Source organism: Lithobates pipiens, unplaced genomic scaffold (assembly GCF_037356315.1).
Source record: "Lithobates pipiens isolate NorthernLeopardFrog02 unplaced genomic scaffold, aLitPip1_a1.2 Scaffold_16, whole genome shotgun sequence".
NCBI lineage: Eukaryota > Metazoa > Chordata > Amphibia > Anura > Ranidae > Lithobates > Lithobates pipiens.
The window spans coordinates 596,431,989-596,452,967 of NW_027507748.1; the positions used below are offsets into that span (position 1 = coordinate 596,431,989).

Genomic DNA, 20,979 nt, shown 5'->3' on the forward strand with positions numbered 1-20,979 from the left:
TGGCTACAGCAGAATAAAGTGAAGGTTCTGGAGTGCCCATCTCAGTCTCCTGGCCTCAATATCATTGAGACACTCTGGGGAGATCTCAAATGTGCAGTTCATGCAAGACGACCCAAGAATTTCCAGGAACTGCAGGCTTTTTGCCAAGATTAATGGGCAGCTTTACCATCTGAGAAGATAAAGAGCCTCATCCACAAATGCCACAAAAGACTCCAAGCTGTCATTGATGTTAAAGGGGGCAATACATGGTATTAAGAACGGGGGTATGCAAACTTTTTATCAGGGTCATTTGAGTAATTTCTGTTGTCATTATGGCTTAAAAAGAGTAAATACAGTTGATTGATCATAAATGGCTTCAGCCAAACACTAACCTTGAGTGAAAGAAAAGTTTTGTGTTATGATTCATATTCTCTGAAAAATGCCTAAGAAATCATACATTCTGCCAGGGTATGTAAACTGATGAGCACAACTGTAGAAGGGTAATAGGAAAAATGAACCAATTTTGTCTCACTCAGATGTCTGAAAATTATATTGTGTGATTCTTTCTTTTTTTTTTTCTTTAATAGTCTTTTTTTACTGGAAAAAAAGTTTTTCGCAGGTATAAAGTGCTGGAAATGATGGAGGTTACCTACACTTTTCTGCATCCCATAGCTATTGTCCTGTGATGCTGCCCATCATAGTAGTGATCCATTAGGGATATAAAGTGGCTGGAGGTAGCAGACAAACTCTAACACTATGTAGAAGTGTTGGAGATTTGCTAGACCACAGCAGCCCAGCATTTGGGTATAGATGGAGTAACAAAAGTGCTGGTCTCATAGGCATGCTGGCATCTGTGGCAGATTTTGGTTTTGGGTACAATAAAAAGAGTCTTGTACAAGGTTTGGGTTTCTGGCATTTTATGTAACCTCTATGGCAGGGCCTCATGTTAGCCATGGTCTCCAGAAAGCCTATTTCTATCAGTTTCACAATGTTCTAGAAAATCTCATTGTTGGTTTCAGCTAAATCCACTATGGGTAGTATTCACTAACCTGATAAAATGAAAGCCACATGCTATAAACCATGAACCCAACAGTTGACGGGGCTGAGTTTTCTTACTTTTACCCTAATGTTCTTGTCCTAATAATGAGCGTCTCTTTTGCTGTGATTGACCATGCAGTGGGCCAGCAGTAAACCGTGTGACCACTACCAGATGAAGACATTTTTTAACATTTATGTGCTGTAAAAGTCCTTGGAGTAAAGCGCAGGGATTTTTAAATATGCATCTGTGGTATCTAGACATTGAGCTCTTCACCATTTATCATGCAAAGAAGGAAGACCATAATTCCTGATCATAAAATGCTTTAAAGTGATTGTAAACAATTTCTTTGTAAATCAACCCATGCCATTTAAAATAGAATTGGAAGACAAAACATTTGTGTATAGATACAAGAGAAAATTGAGTACCGTTCATGATATTTTTTTTTATTTGCACTAACATATAATTTTTAATGGACCAGCTTTTGGGGTGTGTCCCCTTCTTCAAGGTCCAAGCAGTACTCCTGAAGTACTCCTGACCTTGAAGAAGGGGACACACCCTGAAAGCTTGTCCATGAAAAATATGTTAGTGCAAATAAAAAAAAAGTATCAAAGTATCACGGACAGTACTCAATTTTCTCTGACACAATTGCATTAATACGGCTACAATCACCTCAAGTATGTATAGATATAAAAAAAAATTATAAATACATCGCCCCCTTTTTTTTCTTTTAATTGATCATATTCCCCCTGTTCTCTCTGTTCTTGGCTGCAGAAAAGCTGAGGGAGGAGAAGCAACAGTACACTAAGCTCCCCAGTGAATCACTGTGCAGAGGGTGTGTTAGGACAAGTCAATCATTGGAGCAGAGTTTGTAGCATAGCTAGAGAACTGACCATGCTGTGTTATCCTGTTTGACGTGGTCGGTTTTTATTAGGAAAGCAGAGAGACTGACAGGAACACCAGGGATTTCGCACAAAGGAAGCAATACAAAGAGAACAGGATACTTTTTATACAAGTACATGGTATAGCAGGCACATATCAGGAATATAAAGTGTTAAAGTAACAAACACTTTAATACCCCTTTGCTTGGCTAGAACATCACATTTTGAAATTGACTACTGTTGCGATCCCCTATCTAGTTAAAATGATTGTAAACGATCACCCTGTAAAACAGCCAATCAGTTTAAAATAGAAATGAAAGGTAAAACATCTGTGTATAGATATATAAAAAAATACAATAAAAATACATTGTTTTCCCTTATTTTAAAAGTGATCACATCTGTTAGCTTCATAAGAGCTGGAAGGAGTAGCAGCAGTACACCAAGCTTTCCCAGTAAATTTCTGTGCAGGGGGGTCGTGTCAGGACGAGAATGATCATTGGAGAAGAGGTCGAGTTCCCAGCGTGGCTAAAAAAAAACTGACCTAAAGTGTTCTCTTGCTTAGTGGTCAGTTTTTAATAGGAACGCATAGGCACTGACAGGAACACCAGGGATTTCACACAAAGGCAATACAAAGGGCCCAGGATGTTTTTTTCATGCAAATATGTGGTACAGCAGGCACATATTAGGAATATGAAATGTTGGGTTTACATATTCTTTAAGTGTTTGTTTTTCCTCTTTAGCATCCATGTGCGAGCAGCAGCTGCTACATGTTTAAAAAATATCCTGGCCACAAAAACTGGTAATCAATTTTGGGATAGATACAAAGAGAGTGGAGACCTTATGCTGGTTTATCTGCAACCATTTCGATCCCCAAAGAAAAAGGTAAATTTTTGTCGATTTGGACACTTTGTAATTTTATTGTGACTATTTTAGCAGAGTCATAGCCATAAACCTCTTTCAGCCCTAAATCTGCATAAATACACTGATAAACCTTTTGAAAGCTACTAAATGACACTTTGTGCAGCTGCTAGATATCAGACTGGGTCTCACTGGCAGATTCGGTCCCCATTAAAAATAGAAAACCAATTATGCCCTGTACACAGGGTCGGACTTTCCAACGGAAAATGTGTGATCGGATCGTGTTGTCGGAAAATCTGATCGTGTGTGGGCTCCATCGGACTTTTTCCGTTGTAATTTCAGACACACAAAGTTTGAGAGCTGTTCACAAGCGCAAACCATCCAACTTGAAGGAGCTAGAGCAGTTTTGCAAGGAGGAATGGGCAAAAATCCCAGTGGTAAGATGTGGCAAGATCATAGAGACTTATCCACAGCAAGTGGACTTATCCACAGCGAATTTCCTGAGTTTCTTTACTGTGCTTTTTTTTACATTGATATGGGGAAGGTTCTATAAAATAAGCCATCCTTGCAAAAAACCTTTTTTGCATAGTTGAGCATAAAACTCACATAAAAAGTTTTTAGTTTAACCAGTTCTCGCTCCCCAGCTGGCATTGCCAGGACCCAGAAAAGTTGTCCTTATACTTAGTGGTAATTCAGGACCTGTGTCACAGGTTTGGGCACTGCATGTGGATCTCCTGACCTCCATGTTGGTCAACAAACTAGACAGGTTTGTATCCAGCTGCATTGATTCCCAAGTGAAACCTCTGCTGGCTCAGTTTAGTCATTACACCTCGATTAAAGACAATCCTGATGGTCCTTATTGCTCCATATATGCCCAGGCGGATATGCCAACCTGGTATGATATCTGTCAGACTCACTGTGGGCTCTGCTACACGATCTAGACCTACTGTCCCAGAGACCTATTTGCTATTCTGCTTTAACAGCGTGGCGGTTGACGCCTGGGTTTTAAATGACCCGGCACCATTGAATCGTGATTACTTCAGTACTCAAGACTAGGAAGTCTATTTCCTGCAAGGTCTCTCATCAGACCTAAAAGACTTAATTAAAGTGGCTTTAAACATTTCATATGAAAAATAGCCTAACCTCAAATAAAGTCTACTCAGTCAATAGTACATAGTGTGGATCTTGATTTCTCTCTTCTTCCTCTGAATCGGAATGAGTCACTTCTGGCAGTTTTCTCCACTAGGAAATCGTGATGATAGCTGCCCCCCAGGACATAGGAGGTGATTGTCAGCCTAAAATGTGCATATTCCCAAGTGAGGTTGTGTGGAGAGAGGTGTATCCATTGCCTCCACTTAGGTTTTACATTTCACTTTGGGTTGCGGCGTGTAATGTCAGATTACTGTCTCCTGCTTCCTGTAAGCTGAGAAATACTGTAAAAGTTGCAGTTTATGTGCAAGGATTTTCTTTAGCATTGTATATAACAGGCCTGCTCATTTCAGTGGATTTTGTGTGTAGTGTTTTTTTTCACAACTTTAGTGTAACTCTAGGAGCCTTCACCTCAGGAACTTTTCTGTGGGACAAATTCTCTCTTTTTCCACTGAGTATGGACCACTGCCTGGCTCTCAGGAATGTCAATGGTCAGATTTCTGCCCTTTCCATTCAGTTTCAGAGACCGTTTGTGCAGGGGATGTCCCATGTGGCACCCCTTCCACTCTGCAGTGCCTCTATTTAATCTGAATCTGATTCTTTCTCTACTTCATAAACCAACTTTTGAATCCAATAATGACATCTGTTTCTCTGCTTTCATCCACAAGGTAGGTTCCCTTGTACCCATCACCTCTGCCTGGCAAGTGTTTGAGCTGGCAGCCTTCCCTTGCATAGGTATCAGATAGTGTTGACACACAGGATTTACTTCTTGCCTAAGGTATTCTCCATTTCTGGGGCCTTCTGGCAGAATAAACAGACAATTGTTCTTTCGTATCTGAGCGGTTGCCTGCATATAGATACTGACTGCTCTTACAACATCTAGACAGTGTAACAACTACTCTTCTGTGGACTGCGGATCTGAAAAAAAGGGCAGTAGGACCACATCTTTATTCAGATGTAATCTTGAAACCACCTTAGGTAAGGAAGTTGGGTGAGGAGGGAACACCACCCTGTCTTTGTGAATAATCAAATATGGCTCCCTACAAGAAAGAGCCGCTAATTCTGATATCCTTCTAGCTGAGGAAATGGCTACCAAAAAGACCAGTTTGTCAAAAGAACTAAAGAAGCATGGTGCAATGGTTCAAAGGGTTGTTCTTGCAAAACGGACAAAACCAAACTCAGATCCCATGGGCACACAGGAGTTTTGACTGGTGGATTCAAGTGCAGTGCCCCCTGAACAAAGGCCCGTAACAGGGAATGTGAGGCAAGTGGCCTTTGAAAGAATACTGATAAGGCCGAGATCTGGACCTTGATAATGCTAAAAGCCAGCCCCATTTTAATGCCTAATTGAAGAAAAGCAAGAATCTTGCTGATGGCATGCTTTCTAGGATGCCACCCCCTGGGTACACACCAGGAAACATATGCCTTCCAGATTCTGTAGTAGATGAGCCTGGAGGCCAGCTTTCTAGCATTAACCAGACTGAAAAGGACTGATTCCGCGAGCCCATGGCTTTTCAGAATGTGAGTCTCAGCAGCCAAACTGTCAAGTTCAGACTCGTAAGGCAGGCTGGAATATTGGACCTTCTGAGTAGATCTGGACGCAGCAGAGGAACCCAAGGTCTTCCCACTGCCATCTTTACGATCTCTGCGTACCAACGTTGCCTGGGCCAAGTCAGAGCCACCAGAATGGCTGACTTTGCTTACCTTTTGACCCTCCGAAGGAACCGCGGAAGAAGCGGAATTGGAGGGAAGGCATAGATCGGAGAGTACCGATCCCATGGAATTGTTAAGGCATCTGACCCTTGTGCTAGCAGATCCTTTGGTCTTGAGACAAACCTGTCCAGTTTTTTGTTGAACCTGGGCGCAAACAGGTCTACATCCGGGGTACCCCAATTTGGACATATGGTCTGAAATATGTTGGGGTGTAGAGACCATTCTCCTGGACACAGCTGCTGGCGGCTTAGAAAATCCACCTGCAAATTTTCTACCCCTGAAATAAAGACCGCAGACAGGCAAGGAATATGCCTTTCTGCCCAGAAAAATGTGATTCACCTCCTTTTGGGCATCCAGGCTCCTGGTGCCTCCTTAGTGATTTATATAAGTCACAGCCGTGGCATTGTCGGACTGTATTCGGACAGGATGACCCTGTAGTCTGAAAGTCCAGACCTTGAGGGCTAGATGAATTGCCCGAATTTCCAGAATATTGATGGGCAAGAGCCTTTCGGATCTGGACCATCATCCCTGGGTGGAAGCTTCTTTTCCGGAACTGCTCCCCAGCCTATTAGGCTGACATCTGTGGTTTGCAAGTTTCCAAGTAACTGGAGCAAAGGCCTTTCCTTTTAGAAGATTCTTGGTCAGTAACCACCAATTGAGGCTCTGGCGCACTCCTGGGGATAGGCACATTGGAAGATCCAAGGCTTGAACCCTCTTGTTGTAGGCAGAGAGGATGCTGCTTTGTTAAGGACCTCGAGTGAAACTGGGCAAAAGGGACAGCCTCGAAAGAGGCAACCATTTTCCCCAATAGTCTCATACATAGTCGGATGGAGGGATCTCTCTTTGCTGAGACTACCCGGACCAAATCTTTTAAGGCCCTGGCTTTTGATCTGGGTAAGAATACTCTGCTTTGGACTGTGTCTAAGACCATGTCCAAATACTCCAGCCTTTCTAGGGGCTGCAAGGAGGATTTAAGGATAGATTAAGGATCCAGCCTAGGTACTCTAAGTACCTTACTGTGCAGAGCACATTGTGGCTCAGGCGTGTTATGGACTGTTCTATGAGTAGCAAATCATTCAGATAATCTGTCAGTTATGCCCTGAGCCCTTCGATTTGCCAGGAGCGGGGCTAGAACCTTTGCGAACACTCGAGGAGTGGTAGCAAGACCAAAAGGAAGGGCCACAAATTGAAAGTGGCTCCGATCCACCAGAAACCTTAGGAATCTTTGGTGAGCGGGAAATATGCATCTTTGATGCCTATTGATACCAGGAATTCTCCCCCCTGAAGGTTGGAGAGTACTGAGCGGATAGACTCCATGCGTAAAGGACGATTGTCTAGTAATCGATTCAGGTCTTTTAGATCCAGAATAGGTCTGACATCTCCATTTGGTTTTGGAACTGTAAAGAGGTTTGAGTAGAACCCTAAGCTTTGCTCTTCTGGGGCCACCTCTACAATTACCCCTTAAGATAATAGACGTTCTAAGGCCAGAAGTAAGGGCCTTAATTTTTGTGTTATTTTTTTTTTCTGGATCCTTGGAGACTCTTGACCTTAGGAAACGAAATGGCGGAAGCTCCCTGAACTCTAGCTTGTAGCCTAGAGACACCATGGAGACTACCCATCTGTCCTGAATCTCTTCTCGCCAGGCGCCTGCAAATTGTAGCAGCCTTCCCCCACTCGGCCGAGCGGGGGTGCCCCTTCATTGGGGGACTTTGGAGTTCTGTTTACCAGATCTTGGACCCCAAGGTTTCTTTTGCCCTTGGGCTTGACCTTGGACCTTTCCCCTAGTATTTGATTGGGGAGGCTTTCACCACTGCTTGGAGGATGAGGCTCCAGGGGTTGGGGACAGAACATCTATACAAAGGACGTTTACTCTTCCTTTTGACCGGTAACAACCTGGTTTTTCCTCCAGTAATCTTCTGGATATATTTGTCCAGATCATCCCCAAACAGACTTTCTCCACGAAACGGGAATCCGGTTAAATACTTTTTGCATGAAGCCTCCGCTGCCCAATGTTTATGCCAAAGGGACCTGCGCATGTGTACCAGCAGGAGAGTGAGGCGCGATGCTTGCTGAGCAGAATCCATAATGGCATCAACCATAAAACACAAGGCATTAGGAAGGTCTGCATAAACCTCGGCCTCCTCAGTGGAAAGGAGGCTAAGCACCTGCTTCATTTGTTCCTTGAGGAACTGGCACATGCCGATTTGTGTGACCGTAGGCTGGACCACAGCACCCGCCACAGAGAAAGAGGCTTTAAATAAAGTTTCCAGCTTCTGGTCAGTTGGATCCTTAAACCCTTGAGCATTGTCCGCAGGACAGATCAGGCTCTCTTTCACACAAGAAACAGCCGCATCTATGGCTGGGACTCCCCATCTCTTGGTGAAACTTTCCTCCACTGGACTAAAGCATTGGAAACCTTTTAGGAGGATAACATAGTTTATCTGGCTGACCCCAGTCCTCATGTAACAATTCATCCAGTAAAGGATGCGTTGGAAAGGTGTGTGGGGCATGTGGGGATTTTCGGGACCCCAGGGAGGAAACGGGAAATGGCAGCCTCAGCAGAGGGCAATCTGTATGTGGTACGTACCAATTCAGTATAGCATTGCACCTGTGCTTTGAGGGCCTGGGAGGTAGAAGAGAACTTCTCCTCTTCCTCTTCCCCTGATTTTGTCCAACTGCACCTGATCCCTATCCTCAGATAGGGATATTTCCTCATTATCAGAATGCTCATCCGATAGGAAACCCAAAGCAGAGGGAGGGGTCTACCCCTTTTTCTGCTATTTTTTAAGGAAGCTGTGACAAAAGTATTAATCCTTCTAAACCATCCAAAGCAGCCTTTAAGGTGTCTTCTGTGACATAAACAGGGACTGAAACATTGGGAGAGGCTGCAAGGGGTACAGACTCATCCTGTGAGGCTGCCTCCAGTCTTGAAGGGGGGGTTGGTAACCTGCAGGCATATCCAGAACCCCTAGATGTAGGCAGTGATTTTCTGGTGCCTCTTTTACCTCCCCTTGAAGCCCTCTTGCGAGGAGACATAGTCCTAAGCAGCAAAGCAGAAGTACTAGTGTAAAGTGCAATCACTGTTGTGCTATAGTCTTACAATATAAACATTAGCTACAAACTGCAAAACCTGACGCCAAGTGGGTGTCTTAGTTTTGCCAGGATGGGCTTTTAAAACGGCCGCTTTGCTCCTGCGCACTGGCGTGCCATGCATGCCACACGTGCATGGCGCCTCAACCACGCTTCCCCGCCAACCCGCTGTAAAAGCATGCCCAGGACCGCCAGGGCAAGGATGGAGAGGGGGGGGGCACTTGAGTACTGCGTGGGATCCCCCCCTTTCAGCTTATGTGGTAGAGCCTGCAGCGGAGGTGAGCGGCTTCTAGTGGAGGAAACCAGGTAAGACATACAAACTGCTCACAGAAGATAATCCATGATGTTTAAACTTTAGGATTGTCTTTACTTGCCTTATCCCCACACAGGAACTGCTGAGAACAGACAAATTCCAGCCTTCACCCATCACAGCGGGTAACGTTGTGCCAACTTTCAGGGTTCCTACTCACAGGAACCTCTTCCCTGGACCTGTAGAAGACTCTGCCAAAAACTTTTCGTGCCACTGTTATATTAGTACACCAAAGGAGAGACATTACAGGAAAAAACCTGGTTTCTTCTTTATCACAAGGCCCGGGTACCATCCATCTTAAGCGATTAACATTTGCCCGAGGTATTGATCCGGTTGTATATCTCCTAGACCCTCGCGGAGACCATCAAGCAGAGCTTTCTTCTTGGCACATCTTCAATGTGACCAACCACCTTAGACACTGCGAAAAAACTGAGGTACTCTCCGTATGGGTTATGGGATGAGTTATATAGGGGAGGAATTCACTTTGTAATTAGGGTTTACCAGTGTCCAACCACCTGAAGGTACTATCTATCTAACCCACTAAGTAATTGCCAAGCCTCTGTGCCCCATGTATGAACAAAAAATAGGATTTTCTGCTTACTGTAAAATTCTTTTCTTCAAGTAGGTTGAAGTATACAGGTCCCTCTCCTCTGTGTTTTCTGATCATACTCTGCACTACTTTATTAGAAAACTGAGGTGTGCTGGTAGGGGTTATCCGGTGCAGCTTTTTTTCTTTTGCTTATGCCCAAGCCTCCTTTAGTATGACCGGAAAGTTGTCTCTGGCACTTTGTGGAAGCCAAGAAAAGGATTTTACATGTGAATGCAAGAATACTGTTTTTTGAACACAGTTCTTCATTTAGTAACGTAGAGAGATCTCCAAAACTTAACCTGAACGCAGCAGATAGGGACTTTTCAGGAGCCCTAGCATAGTAGCTTCTACTAGTCCACTAAACCGAGATCCTTGGCTCCTAAAATCATTCTAGAGTGCAATTCTTTTCCCCCTTTATAAAACCAAGAAGGCATCTACATAGTAACTATATTTTGTATAAGGCAAGCCAATACATTGATTTTTTTTTTTTTTTCATTCAACCAGTGGGTTCAACGGGGGGTGGGGGAGATCCAATTCTCCACATCCACACATACAAGGTGGATGGGGGAACCCTTCCCGCTGTGGTACTGAACTCTGACAGCAGGGAGCCTTGCCTGCTGTCAGAATACAATGACCAGTGTTGTTGACTGTATGTTGGTGGCACTGTATGTTTGGGTAAAATCTTATTGTTGCATTGTTTTTATTACTAGTTTTGCTACATGCTATGTTTTTTTTTTGTTTTTTTTAGTTCCTGGAAGTGGAGAATACCAATATTGGAGACACTGCAATGGATGCACTGGATGACCAGAGTTTATGGATCCCACAAAATGCCAGCCATGAAGACTGGATAAAGATATTAACTTGTACCCTGTTGGAGTCTGGGGGAGTTAGAAGTGAAGTCCTTTTGTTACTGAAACCAATGTGTGAGGTGAGTTTCTGAGCAATGGTATTGGAAACTGCAGAAGCAAGATTTTAAGGACAGCCAAGCTAACCAATAAAGTTAGTTTGCTGTTTTTCTGAGTTTGCATATAGAGGTGATATTTCTTTTAAATTAGTGGATTGGCTGGGGCATGCTTTTTATACTTTCCATCTTTCTCTTTAAAGTGTAAGTTCACCCTAATACTAAAATCCCTAAATCTACTGACGCCCACAATCTAAGACTAACCTATATAGCCATGTAAAGAAGAAATTGCTATACATACTTTTTCTGAAGCCGTTCCGGTCCGGTCTCCAGCGGCGGAAGCTCTGCGGAAGAGACAGCCGACAACAGCTGGTAAGTGACGTCACCCATAGCATTACTATGGGGCTTCTGTTGTGGACTGCCTCTTCTGCACATGCCTACACACACAAGCCATGGCTGACAGCTCAGCGTGGGACCTTTCCTCTGTTAGTTCAATTGCCATGGGAATCCCTTGCTAGAAGACAGAAGCTTTTGCCAAACGTCTTGTCTAGCTTTGACTGCCTTTATAAAACTATGAAAAGAGGCGTGTGATGCCCACTACGTAGTTTCATTGCATGTGCAAAGTTAACAAAATGTGAAAAACTTGCCAAACAAAAGCAACATGACCTGGATGGTTGTATTTTCTGGGAATTTCTGGTATTCAGTGTTTGCCTATTTGATTGACATTATAGGACTACAGGATGCAATTTTTTATTTATTTTTTCAAAAGAGCAAGCTTTCTGTAAGATGCTTCCAATAAATCAGAACATTTAGATGTCATATTATAAAAGTGATTTAACTATTCATCCTTCCCATACACTTATATTAGATTGTAAATTATTGTAATCAATTATTTGTTTATGTAGGTTTGAAAGCCTCAGTAATATCAAATTAAACAAAGACCTGAAATGGTGACTGGGCATTTGGAATCTGACCATTCTGCTGCGACATGCATATAGGTTTCTAGACACTTCTTCAGACAATACTTTTTATTTTGGATAGAGTAGAGAAGGAAGGTTTAGGCTTTTTTTTTTTTTTTTATGTTTTTCCGGCTGTTGGTGTCTTCATGTTGTACGGGTGTCATGGGGACGGAAGTAAGGTAAAAACTCCCCAATGAAATTAGGCTTTAAGTATATGGATGATTTTATGTATACCAAGCAAGGACAACCATTGTTGCTTTTATGAAGAATGCCAGGAAGCTTTTTCAGCCCCCCAACCTAAATGAGGTCAGAGTTGCTACCCATAGAGGACCTCAGTCTTGCAAAGGCAGCATATTTTCATTAAAAAGCATCTTTCATTGCTTTGTTTCATAAATTTCATAGGGAAATCTCTAAAACAACTAAGCAACTTGTATAGCATGCTATTATTACCTGACCAAATGGCAAAATTTGAAACCGTACGGTACCAATAGACTTGGCTAAACACAATTCAAATTGGCTTATGGTTAACGATAAACTCACTAGTGCACTATATAATGCTTAAACCAAATTTAACAGCACCTGTGACCTGTGGATATGTTATTCCCTAATAGATCTGTGACACCCAAAAGCAATTATCTGTTTTTTTTCTTCCTTTCTCTTCCTGTAAACTACTTTATACTCTAGCACTCATTCTCTTCTGTCTGTCTTAGTTGGATCCAAAGGCAAAACAGCCATTCCCTCTCTTTTCTTATAATACCTCTATAAAAAGTTGCAATGTCATGTTTATATATGTTTGGGGGTTTAACTAAAGCTGATAATACACTGTTGATCTTTTTTGCTCAGCCAGCAGGCTGGACAAAAAAATAAAAACCAACAGGTTTCTCCTTCCACACAAACACTGTGAGTAAAGGGATCCCTCCCAGGATATTGTATTCTGACAGCTGCACAGTGATCGGCAACTGTAGTCACTGATCAAGGAAAATTTTCAAACATTTCTCTGAGTGGAGACTAAGGAAGAACAGGCCAAATTTTTATCAGTGCATGGGCGGCTTTAGAGTTGAAGAATATCTGTTATAACTGATTACAATTGTGTAATAGTACCCCCAAGAAACAGTAATGACCATATACAAAAATGTAGATACAAAAGAAAAACATTTTCTATGTGGAATTTTCATTATGCTGTTAATGGTGTTTTCATGTGTTTCAGGCTTGTTTCTAATATGGAGCCTTTCTGTATTTACAGGTGAAACCAGACTTTTGTCAGGCCGTGTTGCCTTATTTTATACATAACATCCTGCAGCAAGATTCCGTAAATCTGTGGAGAAAGCTTCTCTCCAAGTACATCCAGGGATTTTTCACATCTTGCTGTCGTTGTGTACCAGCTTCTAGCAGATCAGCTACTCCAGCAAGTTCAGACTCAGGTAATGCCCTGTAGAAGCAAGTGAAACATCTTACAATTGGCAACATGCATAAAGAAGAACTTCTGTCTCCATAGCATGTGTCGTGTTCCCCAGCTGTTTATCTGCTAAACCAAAAGACCCAGTTTCTAAGCCACATTTAATGCATTAAAATAATAATTAAAGCTTAAGGTGCGCCTCCTGCAAACCTGGGTTCCTCCTACAGTCCAAGATTTACTGGTAGCTTAAAGTGATTGTAAAGGCTATCTTTTTTAATATAAAATAACAAACTGATTGGCACTCCTGGCTTCTCCTCCTCTACTCAGTGTGCCACCATAGGAAGCCACATCCTCTTTTGGCACACCTGCAGGCTCGATCCTGAGCCATGCTGTCTGTGTCTATAGACACAGACAATGAGGCTTGGCCCCACCCCCTGCTCCCTTCTCTCCGCCTGTAAATGAAAGCAGTGGGAGCACTTTAAGCTAGTGAAGAGAGAGAAAGACAGCCACTCTGCTGCTCTCTGGCACAGCACTGGATAGGGATCAGGCTCATGTAAGCATTTAGGGGTGACTGGTGGGAGGGACGCAAGACATGAAAGGGTTTTTTTTTTACCTGAATGCAAACCATACATTATGGGGGGGGGGGGGGGGCTTTAGCCTTTACAGCCACTTTAACTGGCTTATACCAAAGAGTAGAGAATTTAAAGTGATCAATTACCAAAATGTATTTGTCAACACCACGTCCCTTTGTAATGGAAAAGAAGAAAAAAAAAAACTTTTGTGGGATGTATGGGACTTTTTGAGTGCTATTCATATACCCATCAACAACAATTCTAGTTAAAAGATGATTTTATTGTTACACATTCACATAGAAGAAAAAAGGTATACAGTAATACAATTCTTCCATACAAAAATACCACACTTTTGTTCTACATGTCACGGCTTCCTCAGGAACATGCATGAATATTCTTATCTAATGAAAAAATATACACAGATTATAGATACATGTCTTAATACTCTTAGAACACAATATTTGAAAAAGGTTTTTTCAAGTCTCACTAAGCAACATATGTACCTGAATAATTGCGGAAACCTGCTTATACCAAAACCAATGTGTGCGGCTCTGGAGATATTAGCTTTTGTATGCACCTGGGATGGAGACCGATGCTTTATGTACAGTAAAGCCATGGAATATAAGGGGGTTGTAAACCTTTTTTTTATTTTATTTATTTATTTATTTTTTTAAATGACAAACATGTCATACTTACAGTTCGTTTTGCACAGAGTGGCCCTGATCCTTGAATTCTGGGTCCCCCGACGGCAGATCGATGGAGATTATCGGTGGTCTTGTATGTCTTCCATTTTCTAATTATTGCTCCCACAGTTGATTTCTTCACACCAAGCTGCTTGCCTATTGCAGATTCAGTCTTCCCAGCCTGGTGCAGATCTACAATTTTGTTTCTGCTGTCCTTCGACAGCTCTTTGGTCTTTACCATAGTGTAGTTTGGAGTGTGACTATTTGAGGTTGTGGACAGGGGTCTTTTATACTGATAACAAGTTCAAACAGGTGCCATTAATACAGGTAATGAGTGGAGGACAGAGGAGCCTCTTAAAGAAGAATATACGGGTCTGTGAGAGCCAGAAATCTTGCTTGTTTGTAGGTGACCAAATACTTATTTTCCACTATAATTTGCAAATAAATTATTTTCAAATCTGACAATGTGATTGTCTGGATTTGTTTCCACATTTTGTCTGTCATAGTTGAAATATACCTATGATGACAATTACAGGCCTCATCTTGTTAAGTGGGAGAACTGGCACAATTGGTGGCTGACTAAATACTTTTTTGCCCCACTGTAAGTTCATTAGAAGTAATAGTTAGAGACAGAACAAAACGTAACCAGTATTTTCTTATTTAATATAGAATCTGAAGGACTGGCTCCTGGAACAGTGGACATCACCTCCCGAAGAACAATGCTTAGTGTTGTGGAGTATTTGAGAAAGCAGAGACGGTATAGTATTTCTCTATTGGTGCCGAACATGTTCTTTTTTTTAATGGGTATTAAAACCTGTGATACTGTGCCTTGCAGTTAGCCAGCCACCTGACTGGTGCTTCAGCTCCCCTTTCCCTTACAACTATTTGAAAAGGATTTTTCCGTCCAAAATCTTATCCTGGAAAGTTGGACCTTTGATTTCAAGCCTACAATTGTAAGTCAGTAAGAACAAAAAAAAAATAGGACATAAAGTGCGGAAAATTGAAGGGGATGAGATGCATTTTTCTGCCACCACCTTCAGCTTTTCTCAAACTGGAAGTCTGTAGGTGCTGCCATTTCTGCTTCTTGCTAATGTCATTTAAGGGGTTTTTCATGTGTCATAGAGTACATGTAATCGCATGATTGGGAACTGGCATCATAAATGTACACCATAACTGTCAGTGACAGACAGGTTATTAGAAATAACAGGTGTGCAAAGTGTCAGCTCGTAGCTGTGAAAGAAATGATGTAGATTAAAGTATCCGCAGCTTAAGGCATCATGCAGGGAATGGCAAGACTGAACATGAAGGGGTTAATGAAATATTGGGAGGACCCCAGAAGAGGAGTTTTAGAGCCACTCTATGCAATACCGTTGCACAGAGCAGGGAAGTTTAACATGTTTATTATTTAAATAAGTAAATAAAAAAAACTTTAGCAACACTTTAAGACAAAGCACAACACAAAATATAAAACGGAATGAATCTCTTACTAATCTGCAACCAGTAAAATGAAATCATTTTGGTACAAGTTTCACATCATTGTTGCTCTTTGTGCTGCGTTATTGGGAGGCTTGCTTGTCTGATGATATGTTTTTGGTATCAGTGAGAGTTTTCTCTTCTCTTACTGCAGACAGGGTGAAGGAACAGCTTTTGATGACAATTTTTGGTTGGATCTTAATTACCTTGAGGTGGCTATGGCAGTACAGTCCTGCTCCGCCCACTTTACAGCTTTGCTGTATGCTGAAATCTACATCAACAAGATCAAGCTGGATGGTGAGCAAAGAAGGTGAGTGCTTTCATATAGTTACATAGTCTAGCTGTAAAACAACACAAGTCCATCTAGTTCAACCAATATAAGGATATAAAAAAAAATACAATCCTATATGCACAATCCTATAGCCACAGTTCATCCAGGGGAAGGAAAAAAAAACCCAATAAAGCATGATGCAATTAGCTCCAACAGGGGAAAACATTTTCCCAAGAAGCAATCTGATATTCCCTGGATCAACTTTACCTATAAATGTTAGTATCTGGTTATATTATGTACATTTAGGAAATAATCCAGGCCTTTTTTAAAGCAATCTACTGAGCTGGACAGAACCACCTCTGGAGGGAGTCTATTTCACATTTTCACAGCCCTTACTGCGAAGAAGCCTTTTCGTATTTGGAGAATAATTCTCCTTTGCTCCAGACATAAAGAGTGCCCCCTTGTCCTCTCTGCCCTCGCGCCCTCTCTCTCTCTGCCCTCGCGCCCTCTCTCTCTCTCTCCCCTCGCGCCCTCTCTCTCTCTCTCCCCTCGCGCCCTCTCTCTCTCTCTCCCCTCGCGCCCTCTCTCTCTCTCCCCTCGCGCCCTTTCTCTCTCTCCCCTCGCGCCCTTTCTCTCTCTCCCCTCGCGCCCTTTCTCTCTCTCCCCTCGCGCCCTTTCTCTCTCTCCCCTCGCGCCCTTTCTCTCTCTCCCCTCGCGCCCTTTCTCTCTCTCCCCTCGCGCCCTTTCTCTCTCTCCCCTCGCGCCCTTTCTCTCTCTCCCCTCGCGCCCTTTCTCTCTCTCCCCTCGCGCCCTTTCTCTCTCTCCCCTCGCGCCCTTTCTCTCTCTCCCCTCGCGCCCTTTCTCTCTCTCCCCTCGCGCCCTTTCTCTTTCCCCTCGCGCCCTTTCTCTCTCTCTCTCTCTCTCTCCCCTCGTGCCCTCTCTCTCTCCCCCCTCTCGCCCTTTCTCTCTCTCCCCTCGCGCCCTTTCTCTCTCTCCCCTCGCGCCCTTTCTCTCTCTCCCCTCGCGCCCTTTCTTTCTCTCCCCTCGCGCCCTTTCTCTCTCTCCCCTCGCGCCCTTTCTCTCTCTCCCCTCGCGCCCTTTCTCTCTCTCCCCTCGCGCCCTTTCTCTCTCTCCCCTCGCGCCCTTTCTCTCTCTCCCCTCGCGCCCTTTCTCTCTCTCCCCTCGCGCCCTTTCTCTCTCTCCCCTCGCGCCCTTTCTCTCTCTCCCCTCGCGCCCTTTCTCTCTCTCCCCTCGCGCCCTTTCTCTCTCTCCACTCGCGCCCTTTCTCGTTCCCCTCACGCCCTTTCTCTCTCTCTCTCTCCCCCCCCCCTCGCCCTTTCTCTCTTCCCTCGCGCCCTTTCTCTCTTCCCTCGCGCCCTCTCTCTCTCCCCTCGCGCCCTTTCTCTCTCTCTCCCCTCGCGCCCTTTCTCTCTCTCTCCCCTCGCGCCCTTTCTCTCTCTCTCCCCTCGCGCCCTTTCTCTCTCTCTCCCCTCGCGCCCTTTCTCTCTCTCTCTCTCTCTCCCCTCGCGCCCTTTCTCTCTCTCTCTCTCTCTCTCTCTCTCTCTCTCTCCCCTCGCGCCCTTTCTCTCTCTCCCCTCGCGCCCTTTCTCTCTCTCTCTCTCTCTCTCTCCCCCTCCCCTCGCGCCCTTTCTCTCTCTCCCCTCGCGCCCTCTCTCTCCCCCCCTCGTGCCCTCTCTCTCTCCCCCCCTCGTGCCCTCTCTCTCTCCCCCCCTCGCGCCCTCTCTCTCTCCCCCCTCGCGCCCTCTCTCTCTCCCCCCCTCGCGCCCTCTCTCTCTCCCCCCCTCGCGCCCTCTCTCTCTCCCCCCCTCGCGCCCTCTCTCTCTCCCCCCCTCACGCCCTCTCTCTCGCGCCCTCTCTCTTTCCCCCCTCGCGCCCTCTCTCTCTCCCCCCTCGCGCCCTCTCTCTCTCTCTCCCCTCGCGCCCCCCTCTCTCTCCCCTCGCGCCCCCCTCTCTCTCCCCTCGCGCCCCCCTCTCTCCCCTCGCGCCCCCCTCTCTCTCTCTCCCCTCGCGCCCCCCCCTCTCTCTCTCCCCTCGCGCCCCCCCTCTCTCTCTCCTCGCGCCCTCTCTCTCTCTCTCCCCTCGTGCCCTCTCTCCCCTCCTCATCTCTCTTCCCCCTCTCCCTCTTTACCCCCCCCCCCCCTATTTCTCTCCCCCCCTCTCAAGCTCCCTCCCACTCTCTCTCTCTCTCTCTGGGGGTGGGATTCTGTAAAGGATTTTTAAGTCCACAGTTTTTCATGTCTGTGACAGGCTGTTGCATATTGGGCACCTATTTTCACCATTGGCTCATCTTTTCCCAGTGGGATTTGGAGTTTCCTTTTCTCTTCTATAGAATTGATGAGAGCGCAAAGTCTCTGGAAGTGAGTGTCCCTTACTGATGAGTATTTGGGGCACTGTAGCAGGAAGTGGTTCTCATCCTCTGGGACTCCCTGGACACATTGCTGACACACTACACTACTCTCCCTTGGCTTTTATGTCTGTCTGTGCTGTCCTAATTACATTTCCAAGCTTTGGGCACTCAGTCTGTATAGGATCTGCCTGTCTTTGGGGTCTTGTAGCATCTCCAGGTGCAAGGCCAGTTTGTAGTCTCTCTGCAGTGACTGGTAAACAGTTTTTCTTGGAGTTTATTTAATTTCTCCATTCTCCAACATATTTTTCTTTGGAACCATTCATTATGCTTTTTATTTGAGATTTTGTTAGGCCGAATTGTTTGGGGGTAGATGAGTTGTTGCAGCCCACATGGCTTGGAATGGTCCTTATTGGTCAGTAGGGCCTTATGGTGGTATGTGTTGAGACTTGTGGGTGGTCCAAGTATGATGACACCCTTTTCTGTACAGCGAGAAGTAAAGGAAGTCTGCCCAGCTTGGACTGACAAGAACTTTTGGAGGTGCTCCAATGGTCTTGGAAGAGGTGCTTGCAGAATTCCAAGTGAAATATTTCTGGCTGGCTGGAATCCTATTTGGATTGGTCTGGGAAGGTGACAGGGCCCCAAACTTCACTGCCGTAAAGAAGGATTGGGGTGATAATGCTATCAAAGATTCTAAGCCAGACTCTTACTGGTGGTTTTAGGTGGTACAGTTGTCTTCTGATGGCATAGAAGGCTCTGCATGCTTTGTCTTTTAGTGCCTCTATGGCTGGCTTGAAACTTCCTGATTTGTTCATTTCTAGACCGATGTATGTGTAGTTGTTGGTTTCATCAAGCATGTTGTTTAATGTAAAGGAAGGCCTCTATTTGTTTTGTGTTCTTTCTTTGGAAGATCATGATTTTTGTTTTGATTGAGTAAAAAGGTCTCTCTCTCTCTCTCCCCCCCTCTCTCTCTCTCTCTCTCCCCCCCTCTCTCTCTCCCCTCTCTCCCCCCTCTCTCTCTCCCCTCTCTCCCCCCCCTCTCTCTCCCCTCCCCCCCCCCCCCCCCTCTCTCTCTCTCTCTCTCCCTCTCTCCTTCTCCCTCTCTCCCTCCCTCCCTCCAAAATTATCTTTCCAAGCCTGTAGACTTTACCTTACATATTAGCCATGCGTGGGGAACTGTGTCAAATGTATTTGCAAAATTCAAGTATACCACGTCCACAGCCAGTCCAAGGGTTTACTTACCTCCTCCTAAAAAGAAACCAGATTTGTCTGACAACTTCTGTCTTTGATGAATCCATGTTGCCTGTTGCTTAAAATATTTTTTCTCATTTATGTGGTCTTTTATTAAAATCTCCAGTATCTTTCCAACTATAGAAGTTAAAATAACAGGTCTATAGTTACTTGGTAAAGACTTTGATCGCTTTTTAAATATGGGCACCACATTGACCTTACGCCATTCCAGTGGTACTGTTCCAGTCATTAACCAGTCCCTAAAGATTAGAACCATTGGCTTTGAAATGACAGAGCTCAATTCTTTAAAGCGGAGTTCCACCCAAATGTGGAAGCTCTGCTCATCTGCTTCCACATTTGGCACATTCCAGGGGGGAGGGGATACCTGTCAAAAACAGATATCCGCTCCCACTTCCATGTAATGGTGCTGTGGCGACCTACGTCATTTGTGGCCTCTTTCTTCCCCCTGCTGCCTTCTGGGAGATGCACACAGGTCTCAAGATAGCGGGCCATTCAGAAAGCACAGTAGGAAACAGGCTGTGAAGCCACGAGGCTTCACTTCCGGTTTCCCTTAGTAAGGATGCCAGCACATGCCAACATCGCAGGCTCCCTGGACAAGTAAGTGTCCTTATAAGTCAGCAGCTACAGTAGTTTTCTCCCCCAGGCTGGAACTCTGCTTTAAGGATCCGTGGGTGTATGCCATCTGGTCCAGGCGCTTTACCCACCCTTATTCTGTTAAAATATTTCTGGACCATATCAGTTTTTTTTTTTTTTTTTTTTTTTTTTTTTTTTATGGGCCTTGAAACAAATAAAGTAACTGTTCGACTTTTGCAATCTGATATCAATACTTTATCTTGGGGTGTTTTATTCTGTCAGGGGTGCTTCCAGTGCTCGCAAGTCTCTGAGGTTTGAAGAAGAAAGTCAAACTCTGACCATTACCAGCATGAGTGAGAAAAGCAAAGAGGAGACTGGGATCAGTTTGCAGGTATGTACAAAATAGGAAGAGATGATTGCGTATTACTTTTGCAAATGAAAACTATTTTGGTACAAATTTCCTATTAAAAGCAAGTTACCTAACCCTTTCTTGGCCAGAGCTCATTTAGCCTAAATGGCCAAACCAAATTAAGCAGCCCCAAAATGCATTGGTTAATGTAACTATAAATAACTAATTTTCATATTGAATTGTGTGTGTGTGTGTGTGTGTGTATATATATACAGTATCTCACAAAAGTGAGTACACCCCTCACATTTTTGTAAATATTTTATTATATCTTTTCATGTGACAACACTGAAGTGTACAGCTTGTATAACAGTTAAAATTTGCTTTCCCCTCAAAATAACTCAACACAGCCATTAATGTCAAAACAACTGGCAACAAAAGTGAGTACACCCCTTTGTCAAAAGTGAAAATTTCCAAATTGGGCCATTTTCCCTCACCGGTGTCATGTGACTCATTAGTGTTACAAGGTCGCAGGTGTGTTAAATTTGGTGTTCTCGCTCACACTCTCATACTGGTCACTGTAA

The 20,979-nt window shown here is 44.2% G+C and overlaps 1 protein-coding gene across 1 annotated transcript in view; it reads left to right on the forward strand.

Moving 5' to 3' along the window:
* Positions 1 to 20,979, forward strand: part of ATM (ATM serine/threonine kinase) — a 299,675-nt gene that overhangs the window by 167,174 nt on the left and 111,522 nt on the right. Inside the window, exons 35-40 of the mRNA XM_077483959.1 lie at positions 2,637 to 2,778; positions 10,354 to 10,533; positions 12,709 to 12,886; positions 14,786 to 14,873; positions 15,744 to 15,899; positions 20,332 to 20,440. Coding sequence (XP_077340085.1) covers positions 2,637 to 2,778; positions 10,354 to 10,533; positions 12,709 to 12,886; positions 14,786 to 14,873; positions 15,744 to 15,899; positions 20,332 to 20,440 — 853 coding nt within the window. The remainder of the gene's footprint in view (positions 1 to 2,636; positions 2,779 to 10,353; positions 10,534 to 12,708; positions 12,887 to 14,785; positions 14,874 to 15,743; positions 15,900 to 20,331; positions 20,441 to 20,979) is intronic.